This window comes from Schistocerca cancellata, chromosome 6, assembly GCF_023864275.1.
Source record: "Schistocerca cancellata isolate TAMUIC-IGC-003103 chromosome 6, iqSchCanc2.1, whole genome shotgun sequence".
Taxonomy (NCBI): domain Eukaryota; kingdom Metazoa; phylum Arthropoda; class Insecta; order Orthoptera; family Acrididae; genus Schistocerca; species Schistocerca cancellata.
Genome location: NC_064631.1, coordinates 5,211,369 through 5,224,270, shown reverse-complemented (window position 1 = coordinate 5,224,270; position 12,902 = coordinate 5,211,369). Strand labels below are relative to the sequence as shown.

The 12,902-nt window shown below is 43.0% G+C and overlaps 1 protein-coding gene across 5 annotated transcripts in view; it reads left to right on the top strand.

Moving 5' to 3' along the window:
- Positions 1-12,902, top strand: part of LOC126191032 (CARD- and ANK-domain containing inflammasome adapter protein-like) — a 74,768-nt gene that overhangs the window by 29,791 nt on the left and 32,075 nt on the right. For 4 of the 5 annotated variants that reach the window (XR_007538313.1, XR_007538310.1, XR_007538311.1 and 1 more), the window contains exon 2: positions 39-1,132. The exons of the other annotated variant lie outside the window; for it this stretch is intronic. Coding sequence is in view for 1 of the 4 variants with exons in the window: in XM_049931737.1 (XP_049787694.1) it covers positions 39-516 (478 nt within the window). In the remaining 3 variants the exon portion in view is untranslated. Of the gene's footprint in view, positions 1-38; positions 1,133-12,902 lie in introns of those variants that run through there. 5 annotated transcript variants of the gene reach the window in all.

The window sequence follows — 12,902 nt, the reverse complement described above, 5'->3', positions numbered from 1 at the left end:
TTGCAGTATATGTGAAGAAATTTGCCATTTTTGTGCAGGAATATGTCTGCCGAAAAAAGAGTGAGGATTCTGGAGGCAGCTTACAATGGAGCTGTGGAAGAGCTGAAAGAACTGCTGTGTGTGGGGACGGACGTAGGACTGAGGGACGAGCACGAGATGACCGCCCTGCACTGTGCGGTGGAAGGTGGAAGTGTGGAGGCGGTTAGAATTCTCCTTGACAGTGGGGCAGATGTGAATGCCAGGAACCAGGAGTGGGACACGCCCCTGCACATCGCTGCGTTCTTCGGTTACGTGGCCATCGTGCGGCTGCTGCTGTCAGTGTCGGCGGACCCGAGTCCCAGCTGCCAGAAAGGGTGGACGCCACTGCACTGGGCAGCGCAGGAGGGGCACGCCGAGGTGGTGGCCGCACTTTTAGGTACGGGAGCAGACACGGGCATCAGGGACGTAGAGGGGAGGACGCCGCTGGACCTTGCCAGGCAGTACGGCAGATGGGAGCTGGTCACTATTCTCACATAAGGACGTCAGTTTACTATGTGTATGAGTAGCTATCAATTGCACTGATAACTAGAGACTGGATTATGGGCAATGTAAAAGGTCAAAATATATGTACAAATTGCTTAAAATATGCACGAAAAATGTTGAAACGTAAAAGATAAAGTAATAAAAAACATAGCAGTTACTATGTGCAATATGTCTCAAAGTTGGACCTGTGCATTTCGATTGCAAGGAAGAGCACTGGACACATGAAAAATTTGGACATTTAGAATGGTTGTTTCGTGACCTGTATACTTTGTGGTAGAGGTTTGGCAGTGTCGTGTTTGAGGTTAGTTTTTAAAAACTGCAAAAACAAGATGCACATTGTGTTTCAATAGCTGCAAAATGATTGATATGCACAGGTCCAGCTTTAAGATATATTGCACACAGAGGAGCATGGATGAGAAATTTGCAATAGGTTATTTTGGAAACTACATACAATAAGGAATTTTTTTGAAGAACATTAACATTTAAATAATATTATTGGACTAAAGAATCATTTACAAATTATTTAAATTTTGCTGATATTGTAAAGATCAACAATCAGGTACAGCTCCAAAGGTTCAAAGCCTGAGCTATTTTATTCAATAACTGAACAGATTCATTCAGTGCCAAATCGTGAATCTCTAGCTTTTTAGTACTCTCAGGCATCACAACAGTTTTTTTTTCTTAGATACTTCCTTACATTGGCAAACTGTCACAGCATCTGTACTATAAATATACTATACTACTACTATCAAAGTCCTTTACTATCGCTCTGATGGCCTTTAAATGTTAATTGTGAAACAACAGAGCTTCAACCCATATACCCCAACAATTTAACACTGGTTCAGGAGTTAAAGGGCAGATTTAGCAGTTTTTCTTTGTAGGTCTCGGCGTGAGCAGGTGCCTTAGGAAACACATTCTTTGTGTATGAAATCAGTTTATCCACATTCTCAAATGTGGATTGTATTTCCTCAGCAAGGTGATGTACAACATGAGCAAACACATGACATGCAAATTGACTGGCATATACCTCCTGAGAAACTGGAAGCTGCTGTACGGACATGAAGAATTCCGATGACAAACCAGTATCAACAAGGACACTTCCCCAGTGGTGGGACTAATTTTTGAAAGCATATATACCATGATGTATGTTAATATCCCAGCTATCACACCCTGCAGCCATTAAACGCTTGTAGACCCTCATTTACGAGTTATTGATGAAAAGTACTTCAGAATTTTGCATGACGCTCAATACGTTTTTAACCTAGCACCCTGATATTACCTGGCTGTGTGGTTTAATGTATAAGATAAGGACCTGACGTGGAAAAGGTCATGGATTCGAATCTCGTCAAGTACTTTAACCAGGTGGCAGGCGCGTCGATTCTGCCAATGTATTCTCTATCAGTAATAAGTCTGGTTGGCTCTCGGTTACCGATCGTGCTCAGTCATAAATCACAGTCACTCTGTAAGACATTGAAACAAGTTGAGCTCAAGTCAGCCCGTCTAGATTGTTCAAATATTGTAAACACAGAGCAAAAATATTCATAGTCACTAGGTTTTAGTTAACCCTTTGACTGCTGCAGACATGTTTACTTGTCATGCCTCGCCATTCCCCTGGCGCGCTTGAGGTGTATACATGCAGCCTTGGGTCTTCCTTACAGTGTTAAGGACGTGTTTACGCATCCCGCGCCACCGGCCTTCACACTGCTAGGGACTAGTTCAGGTGCACTGAGTCACGGCTACCTGAGCCCTACGGACGTGTATACACGCAGAGCTGTCTTTCCACCCTGCTCTTCTTGTAGCTTTTCAGTGGTCTGACTGTGTAGTTCGAGAGTGTATATGTTTGTTGCTGTGTTCACTCTTTGTAGGATTTGGCTTAGATTCCTGTATTTTCATCAGTTTTCTTGTTTTCTACGTGAGAAATGTCACCTCACAGTGGTTGCACAGATAAAGAAATCCTGGATATGCTCACTAAGAGCGACAGTGAGTGTGAATTATCTGGCATTACTAACAGGGATGAGTCTTCAACAGAATCTCGAAGCTGTAGTCCTCAGACCGAGAATTACAGTCAGCAATTCCTCTGAATCCGAGGAATCAGGAAGTGACATGAAACGGTTTGGAAAAGAGCGCACTTAAGTGACACATTTGACTGGAAAGAAACCAATTTCCAGCCATTAAACCATTACTTCTATGACTCGAATTCAGGACACAAATACTACAGAAGCTGTGAATTCTCGACTGTCAAAGTGGAAAGACACTAGATTTGAGGAAATGTATTGTTTTGTTGCTGTTTACCTTCTAATGGTGCAAGTTAAAATTAAGTGATTACTGGTCCAGAGATACACTTTTGAGCACACCAGTTTTCGGCAAAATTACATCCCAAGACCGTTTTTGTCTACTTCTGAGACTGTTACACTTCAGTGATAACTCTGCGAGTACTGGAAGTGACAGTCTATTTAAAATTAGGACGATTGTTGACAAAGTTCTTAAGATGTTTCGTAATTCATTTCGCCCACATCACAAGCTTTGTATAGATGAAAGTCTCATGAAGCTAAAAGGACGATTATCTTTTAAGCAAGTTACTCCAACCAAGCGAAGTAGATTCGGAATAATGAAATTTGGATTGTGTAACTGTCAGAGTGGGTATATATTAAATTTTATTGTACAGGGCTATTACAAATGATTGAAGCGATTTCATAACTTCACTGTAGCTCCATTCATTGACATATGGTCACGACACACTACAGATACGTAGAAAAGCTCATAAAGTTTTGTTCGGCTGAAGCCACACTTCAGGTTTCTGCCGCCAGAGCGCTCGAGAGCGCAGTGAGACAAAATGGCGACAGGAGCCGAGAAAGCGCATGTCATGCTTGAAATGCACTCACATCAGTCAGTCATAACAGTGCAACGACACTTCAGGACGAAATTCAACAAAGATCCACCAACTGCTAACTCCATTCGGCGATGGTATGCGCAGTTTAAAGCTTCTGGATGCCTCTGTAAGGGGAAATCAACGGGTCGGCCTGCAGTGAGCGAAGAAACGGTTGACGCGAGCGGGCAAGTTTCACGCGTAGCCCGCGGAAGTCGACGAATAAAGCAAGCAGGGAGCTAAACTTACCACAGCCAACGGTTTGGAAAATCTTACGGAAAAGGCTAAAGCAGAAGCCTTACCGTTTACAATTGCTACAAGCCCTGACACCCGATGACATAGTCAAATGCTTTGAATTTTCGGCGCGGTTGCAACAGCTCATGGAAGAGGATGCGTTCAGTGCGAAACTTGTTTTCAGTGATGAAGCAACATTTTTTCTTAATGGTGAAGTGAACAGACACAATGTGCGAATCTGGGCGGTAGAGAATCCTCACGCATTCGTGCAGCAAATTCGCAATTCGCCAAAAGTTAACGTGTTTTGTGCAATCTCACGGTTTAAAGTTTACGGCCCCTTTTTCTTCTGCGAAAAAAACGTTACAGGACACGTGTATCTGGACACGCTGGAAAATTGGCTCATGCCACAACTGGAGACCGACAGCGCCGACTTAATCTTTCAACAGGATGGTGCTCCACCGCACTTCCATCATGATGTTCGGCATTTCTTAAACAGGAGATTGGAAAACCGATGGATCGGTCGTGGTGGAGATCATGATCAGCAATTCATGTCATGGCCTCCACACTCTCCCGACTTAACCCCATGCGATTTCTTTCTGTGGGGTTATGTGAAAGATTCAGTGTTTAAACCTCCTCTAGCAAGAAACGTGGCAGAACTGCGAGCTCGCATCAACGATGCTTTCGAACTCATTGATGGGGACATGCTGCGCCGAGTGTGGGAGGAACTTGATTGTCGGCTTGATGTCTGCCGAATCACTAAATGGGCACATATCGAACATTTGTGAATGCCTAAAAAAACTTTTTGAGTTTTTGTATGTGTGTGCAAAGCATTGTGAAAATATCTCAAATAATAAAGTTATTGTAGAGCTGTTAAATCGCTTCAATCATTTGTAATAACCCTGTATATACAGGCGCAACAACAGAAATTTGTTTCTACAATTTGGGACAAAGTGGCGACGAAGTGGCAATTCTTATGGAACCATATTTGGAACAGGGTCATATTCTATATGTCAATAACTGGCACTCCAGCCCGGACCTGTTCCTCTGGCTTCACAACCATGGAACAGCCGCAGGTGGCACAGTTCATAAGAACAGGCGCAACATGCTAAAACTGCAGAAGAAATTGAAATGAGGAGAAACTGAGTTTAGGTCCACTGACAAGGTCCTTGCTATCAAGTGGTGTGATACGAGAGGTGTGTACATGTTGACCACAAGTCACGCAACACAAATGGTTGAAACAGAGAACACTGACAGAAATACTGGTGAAAAAATAAAGAAACCGCAATGTGTTGTAGAGTACAATTCAAGTATGGGTGCAGTTGTCCGTTGTGACATGTTACTGAGCTCGGTGGGATCTGTGCGTAAGACTGTGAAATGGTATAAGAAATATGTTTTTCACATTCTGGAATTGTTCATTCTAAATATTCCTGCTCTTCACCAGTCGGTAACAGGGCGAGAAATGGCACTCTCACAGTTTCACCTCTCTCTCTCGTAAGGGAGATTGTAGAAAAGTATGCTATAGAACGGAGAAAAGCTGGTAGGAGAAGGTGCTACAATGACTAGAATATTCTGCGATTCACAGGGAGACATTTTCCGGCTGTTATCATGAGTGAACATGTGCAGAAAAGTATGCTAATGTGCAGTTGCGTGGTTTGCACAAAACAGAGTGTACTGGGAAACTAGATACCAATGCAAAACTTGCAACATTCCATAATGTGTTGCACCTTGGTTTGAGGCTTATCATACAAAGAAGCATTACTAAGCATTGCGAACTAAATCTGAGAAAATTTATTGACGCTTATGAATGAATTAAAAAAAAAGGGGGGGGGGGGGCAAAAATGTATTTTTAACTTCGCCAGTGCTGGTCCAAAGCCCGGATAAAAAAGAAGGATGGGAAATAGATGCAACAGGTGTAAAATTATTTAGGCGAAGGCTGACTTCTTCATATGTAGCAGTTTACTGGCAAATGAACGGACTTGGTGATTGAGATGGCACAATATCTGTACTGTGGCAGATGTAATTATGCCAAGTTCATTGCGCCAGTATAACAAAACCCATACATTAATCTGCATACGGTACATTTAAATTATTAACATGTAACGTGGACACTTATATTCTTTCACCCTTAACAGTACAAATGTATATCATACTTGGTCTACTTGTACAAAACAAGTTTTCCGTAACTGATTTAAATGCCTTTGATCAACGAGAAACAACATGCCAAAGTTAAAACTCTCCTCAGTGCCATGTTTCGTGCTACTTTTCCTCTGTTGTTAGCCAACATTGAAAATTAAACTCTTTGTTCTGGGGAGGGTGGGGGGCTTAAAATTTGTTGTTTGAATGAGATTGGCTTTGAAGCATTAATAAAAAACTTTATTTGAAAAGAAGTATCGAGTACACTCTGCTTTCATCTTTTCACAAAAATCAACATCTTTTTGACTAATTTCTAGATTATTGGAAAATAGTAGAGGAATAAAAATTTTTATTCCTTATCATTGTGCAGTCAATCTATTGCACTCTAAATTTCATTTTCATAGTGTATTTACACTAATAGACATGCTAAGCTGAAGTTTACATTGTTTTTGGGCCTGATTTTCACGCCAAACAGTTGTACAGCTTGGTATGTTTTATGGAGCATAGTTTTTTAGCAAAATCGGAACAAAAATACCGCATTTTTGACGTTTTTACAAATTCTTCAATTTTGTGCTTAATTCATTCAGTACTGAAAAGTACTATGGAAATGAAACTTTATACTTAAGAACCTTGTGTTGTTAGGTTACTACATGCCAAGTTTCACATTCGTCATAGCATTAGGTCAGGAGGTGCAAGAAGCCAAACTTCGAAATTTTTTCAGGCACCTAATTTTTTGGCCGATTTACCTACAATTTTATGGCTCAATATGGCTCGTAAAATTCTTTTTATTATTATTCTTAAGAGAACGCATAAAGTTGTACAAGATGGCCAAATTTTATTTCTTTACAAAAACTATTGCCCTAGATATTACAGCTCAGATTCGCTAAAATTTCACGCTGGCTCTGCGTGAGTCATTTTCAGCCGAGAAATATTCAGCACAGGGCGGGTTGAGCAGCATGGGCCGATCTGGCCTCGGTGACAGTTCCGAGAGACAGGCATGCAGTGCACGTAGATGGATTATGCCACAGGTAACACAAATTATGCTCAGGTAACACACGGGTATGTTGTTCTGTGCTGATTAGACCCTGTGCCCGACTTTACCAGTTGCAGTGGCCAGTGAGTGGTGGCTGCCAGTCCATCGAGAACCCACGATTGGACATCTGTACTGCAGAAATGGCACTGCTACTTACATGCTACAGTGTAAGGTGCAAGATCATTAATAGTGAAACCTAAAGGTAATTTATTTTAATTTCTGCAAGTGTAGAGACAACAGGAATATACTCTAACAAGTACAGTAGATCAGCGAGTGTAAACAATGGCAATGGTATAAAAGAAATTCAAAATTGAATTTTAAGCCCTCCTTTTAAATTAGATCACCTGTTTACAGAAAATCCTTCCAGCATCCCTAACAAGGACAGTGTAAAATAGCAGCAGCTCAGTAGGACAAAACTACACTGCCAGTCACACCCACACATGTTCTCTTACCGTCCAAGCATTCGCAGATTTGACCTGGATTGGACACAGCTCCATGGCGATGCATTCCCGACCTGCGGGTAATTGGAAAACTTTATTCCATTTGGTGCTCCCTATTCTGCCGTGACCTTATTATTTGATGCGTAGTTGCACCTCTCATTTCCCACGACGTAACTACTGTACCCAATTTACAACATCTATATAGCAGTGACAATAGCACGCATGAGAGTGTGAGTGACGTCTTCCACTCTCTGTAGCTACCCCAGTTTGTAGTAATATTGGTTCTTGGCTGGAACAGAAATCCCTTAAGGCTTTGTCGTGAGATACGGAGGATGTGCTGGCTGCGGGAGCAGTTTGACACTCTCCGTATCGGGGTAGCTCAGGACGGCACGGCACAGCCAGCGTGCGTTCCGGACTTACCTCAGCAGGTGACGTTGCAGAGACCTTTGAGTTAAGGCCAAGCCGACAGATTCGGCATGTCGGGAACATAATTCCTGCTGCCGAAATCCCCAGCCATGCTGACCGTAGCTGTCATGCCATGTACTCAGTGACATGCCGCAGCTTTGCGGCGTCCTGGTGGGAGTCGCGAACCCATCGATCCTGTCACTAGAGAAATTTGATGTGTCAGCAAATGTTTCCCCTTTTTGTGGTGGAGACTGGAAAGATAAGGCACGGGAGATTTGCTTTTGTACAAGGTTGGAAGGATATTATCCCACAACCTTCAAAAGTCCCACCGTCTGCTCACAGAGAAGCATTCCCCTCGTAACTCATCACCATCCAGGGTTCGAGCAAGTGAATTACTTTCTCCACGAGAGTTTTGACTACCTATCATCGTGCCCTGAAATGAGAAATGTCCTGCCCACTATCCTTCCCACCCCTTCCACAGTGCTATTCCGCTGTCCACCGAACCTACACAATATAATCGTCCATCCTTACACAACCCCTGCTTGCAACCCCTTACCTTATTGCTCATGCCCCTGTAATAGACCTAGATGCAAGACCTGTCCCATACATCCTCCCGCCACTACCTACTCTAGTCCCGTCACTAATATCACATATCCCATTAAACGCAGGGCTATCTGTGAAACTAGTTGTGATCTACAAACTAGACTGCAACCACTGTGATGCATTCTCTGTGGGCATGACAACCAACAAGCTGTCTGTCCGCACGAATGGCCACCGACAAACTGTGACTGCGAAACAGGTTGACAGCTCTGTTGCCGAGCATTCTGCCAAACATGACATCCTTCATTTCAATGACTTCTTCACAGCCTGTGCAATATGGGCCCTTCTGACAAACACCAGCTTTTCTGAATTGCGCTGGTGGGAACTTCAACTGCAGTACATCCTACGTTCCTGTAACCCTCCTGGCCTCAAACTTCTCTAGTCACTGTCCACACCCATCCAGCCCTTTCCCTGTTCCCATTCCAGAACTACACAGCTGTCATTCCACCATCACAACCAGTCTCTTTACTTCTCTACTTTTGCGCTACCCTCCCCCCCGATGCCCCCCACCCACGCACTTCCCACCTATCTCCTGCCCTCTGTCTAACCTGCAGCACTTCACTGTCTGCTACCCCTACCCTACTATCCCTCCCCCTCCCCGCCTCAGGCTCCTCCTTACCACCAACCCAGTCAGCACTCCCATCATGCACTGGTGCTATTTGCAGTGTGGTTTCAGTTGCCTGAGACTGCACTCGCGCGCGCGCTTGTGTGTGTGTGTGTGTGTGTGTGTGTGTGTGTGTGTGTGTTGACGAAGGCCTTACTGACCGAGAGTTATGTGACAGTCTTTTTGTTGTGCCTATCTGCAACTAGGCATCTGGTATATGGTGAGTAGCAACTTTCCTTTTCATAATGTTGTTACATTCCATCCTGTACGTTCCATTTTTTGATATTCAAATGTGTTTTCTGAATGAGATACACGCTTTGTAATCTTGTCTGGTGTACAGAATGTAATCAGTGTTACTACTACCTAGTTGCTCAGCTGCATTGAAACGTGAGTCACCAGCATAGCCAAACATGTAGCACATGTGGTGCCACTGACTTTTTCGCGTACCGCCTTTGTTGTGTCTCAGTTTTAATTACTGGCAAAGTCAGATGTGTCTCACCTTGTGCTGCATTGAGGATTTTGTATTGCAAGTTACAAACAGCTTGTACCTGAACCTCCGCAGTGTATTGTCTAAATGAGCTTGCAGGTCACAATATCGGGTTTCCCTGGTACAGTATTGAAGTAGCGCTGACAAAGGAGATAAAGCCTTCAGTGATTTCTGTTCCAGACAAGAACCAATATTACTACAAATGGGGGTAGCCACACAGAGCGGAAGACGTCACTCGCACTCTCATGCATGCTATTGTCGCTGCTACAAAGATTTTGTAAGGTGGGTACAGTAGTTACGTCAAGGGAAATGAGAGGTACGGCTACCCATCAAATAATGAGTTCACGACAAAATAGGGGGCATCAAATGGAATAAAGTTTTCCAGTTAACCACAGGTCGGGAATGCTTAGCAATGGAGCTGTGTCCATTCAGTGTTGAGTGTACGATTGCTTGCACGGTAAGGGAACATGTGTGGGTGTGACTGGCAGTGTGGTTATGTCCTACTTATCTGCTGCCATTTTGCACTGTCCTTGTTAGGGATACTGGAAGGATTTGGTGTAAACAGGTGATGTGACATAAAAGGAGGGCTTAAAATTCAATTTTGAATTTCTTTTTTACCATTGCCATTGTTTACACTTGCTGGTCTTTTGTACTTGTTAGTGTACATTCCTGCTGTCTCTACATTGGCAGAAATTAAAATAAATTACCTTTAGGTTTCACTATTAATAATCTTACACCTTACACTGTAGCGTGTTAGTAGCAGTGCCATTTCTGCATTACAGATTATTACCTTCACAAAATACTGGCATTACAGAAATTTTAGTGCTGTCTGTTTCATAATTGAGCTTTATCCAGTGAATACCACAGGAAATTTTTGTCAGTTGTAACCAGCCGTATATAAGAGTTTGAACTTTTTCTAGGATTGACTGTTTGTGTTCAGCTAATTTAATTAGCAACTGCACTCTGTAGCAGAACAGGTATTAACTGGGACAAGTCAGTTTGAATGCACAGACTAATGCATGTATGTCGCAAGTTTAGTGTCATTTTATAGCTGTAGCCCCACAGAGATGTGTTTCTGACCTATCGTTATCTGGGAAACTTTTTGCCATTCACTGATGATGTTTGGAGTGTGCAAAAATTGGGACTTCGTACGGGCACTGATGACCACACAGTTGAATGCCCCACAAACCAATTTTATACACAGTCCAGCAGCTATCACTAGTGGTGGTGGTGATGGGTGGTGGTGGTGGTGATGATGAGATGACAACAACACAAACACCCAGTCCCCAGGCAGAGGAAATCCCCAACCGGGCCAGGAATTGAACCCGGGACCCCTTGATCCAGGGACAGAAATGCTAGTCACTAGACCACGAGCTGTGGACCCACTCACTCCATTCACCGTCTCCTGCCCCTGTCTCAACATTTTGTCAGTCTGTTTTCTGTATAACTGATGTCTTGTTGGCTATGCAGTCCATTTGTTCCGTGTGCTAATTTGTAGATTCAAAATGATTTAAGATGGCCTTACTGTACTCGTGGTGCAGAAATCAGTTGCACATTTCACTTATAAACATACAACATCAACACTTAATATGTGTCCTTTACAAACCTCCTAAAGTAGGCGGGTTCGCCTCCTTCGAAACTGCCCTCTCTAGTCTCGAATCGTCATATGAACATGTAATTATAGCAGGTGACACTAACATTAATTTTCTGTGCAATAGTCCTTCCACTGGGAAATTTAAGAGGATGCTTTCTTCCTCAAATATGACGCTACTTCAGCTGGCACCTACTCATCACACGACTACCAGTCACACTTTCATAGATATATTCGCAACGAAATCTCCAAACAGAATAATCCGCACCTCTCAAATATCTGCACCTGGCATGTCGGCCCATGACATCATTTTCATGACGTATTCACTAGAATGTCCTAGAAAAAAACAAAAACTGTCTACATACCGAGACTTCAAACGCATAAATTTGCCTGAACTCGAAACTGAGGCGCAAGAAATAGTTTGGGGGATGACATCTACTCCCCTCATGGACATAAACGACAAACTCCAAGACTTCACTACCAAAATTACTAAACTATATGACAGATACGCTCCAATAAAGACCAGAAAAGTAAAAAGGAAACCTGCACCTTGGCTGACTGATGAACTAAAACAGCTCATGAATCTCAGAGACGCTGCTCATCGAGCATACAAGATACACCCTACCCCTGAAAATCACATTGTATACAAGCAGAAGCGAAACAAAGTCAGTCAAGCGGTGAGAAACGCTAAGCTCAGGCATGCCCGTACATTAGCTGACAACAGATGTAGACCAGCTATCCTATGGAAAAATCTCCGTAGTCTCGGTTTAGGCAAAATAAAAGTTGCAGAAAATCCCATGGTCCCAGCTGAAGAACTAAACCGATTCTTCACATTACCTGCAACCACAATTGAACCGCAAAAAAAACAGAGAATCATTGATTACTTCATGGGGATGAACGACTGTAGCAAAGAAAAATTCTATCTACGGCACGTCACTTGCAATACTGTCAAGAAAGCAATAATGCGGATTAGATCAGCATCTACTGGACATGATGGCATCACTATCCAGATGGTAAAACTTATTATTGATCAACTACTGCCCTCTATAACAGACATTTTCAACGACTCAGTAATCACAAGTGTTTTCCCTGAGGCCTGGAAACTGGGACAAATTAAGCCACTGCCTAAAAAGGACATCGCCACAGCACCCTCTGACTACCGCCCCATCTGCCTTCTTCCTGCACTATCAAAGGCCTTAGAATATATAGTCCATGACCAGCTCACCAACTACCTAACTACTAACAACCTACTAGACGAATACCAATCAGGTTTCCGAAAATATCGAAGCACAACATCCGCACTGATAAAGGTGACAGATGACCTGAAACTTGCCATGGACAGACATGAAGCGACTATCATTTGCTTCTTAGATTTCAGCAAAGCATTTGATACTGTCGACTTCGACATCTTACTAGCCAAACTTAGCGGTCTAAATTTCTCACCAAGTGCAGTGCAATGGTTTCGCTCATACATGACGTCTCGTCAGCAACGCGTCCTGTCCGGGAATATAAAATCACAATGGCGGCAGGTAGTGTCAGGCGTTCCCCAAGGCTCAGTACTAGGTCCCATACTCTTCTCTCTGTATGTCAATGATGTGTCATCGGTTCTGACTTATTGCAAATATCATATGTATGCTGATGACCTTCAGTTGTATCTAAGTGCGGAACCAAACAATCTGAAGAAAGCTATTGAAAACTTCAATACTGATCTCGATGCATTATCAAAATGGGCACAGGACATAGGACTAAAACTAAACCCATCTAAAACCCAAGCGGTACTTGTTGGTCACTCTAAGCTCATTAGCCCAAAACATCGGGAATCCGTACCGTCTCTTATAATAAATGGAACAAATATTAACTTCTCTCCCTCAGCAAAGAGTTTGGGAGTAATAATAGATGAAAATCTAAATTGGACAGAGCACGTAACTGCAGTGTGCAAAAAAGCATCAGCATCCCTTCATGTCCTACAAAAATATAAAAAACTCTT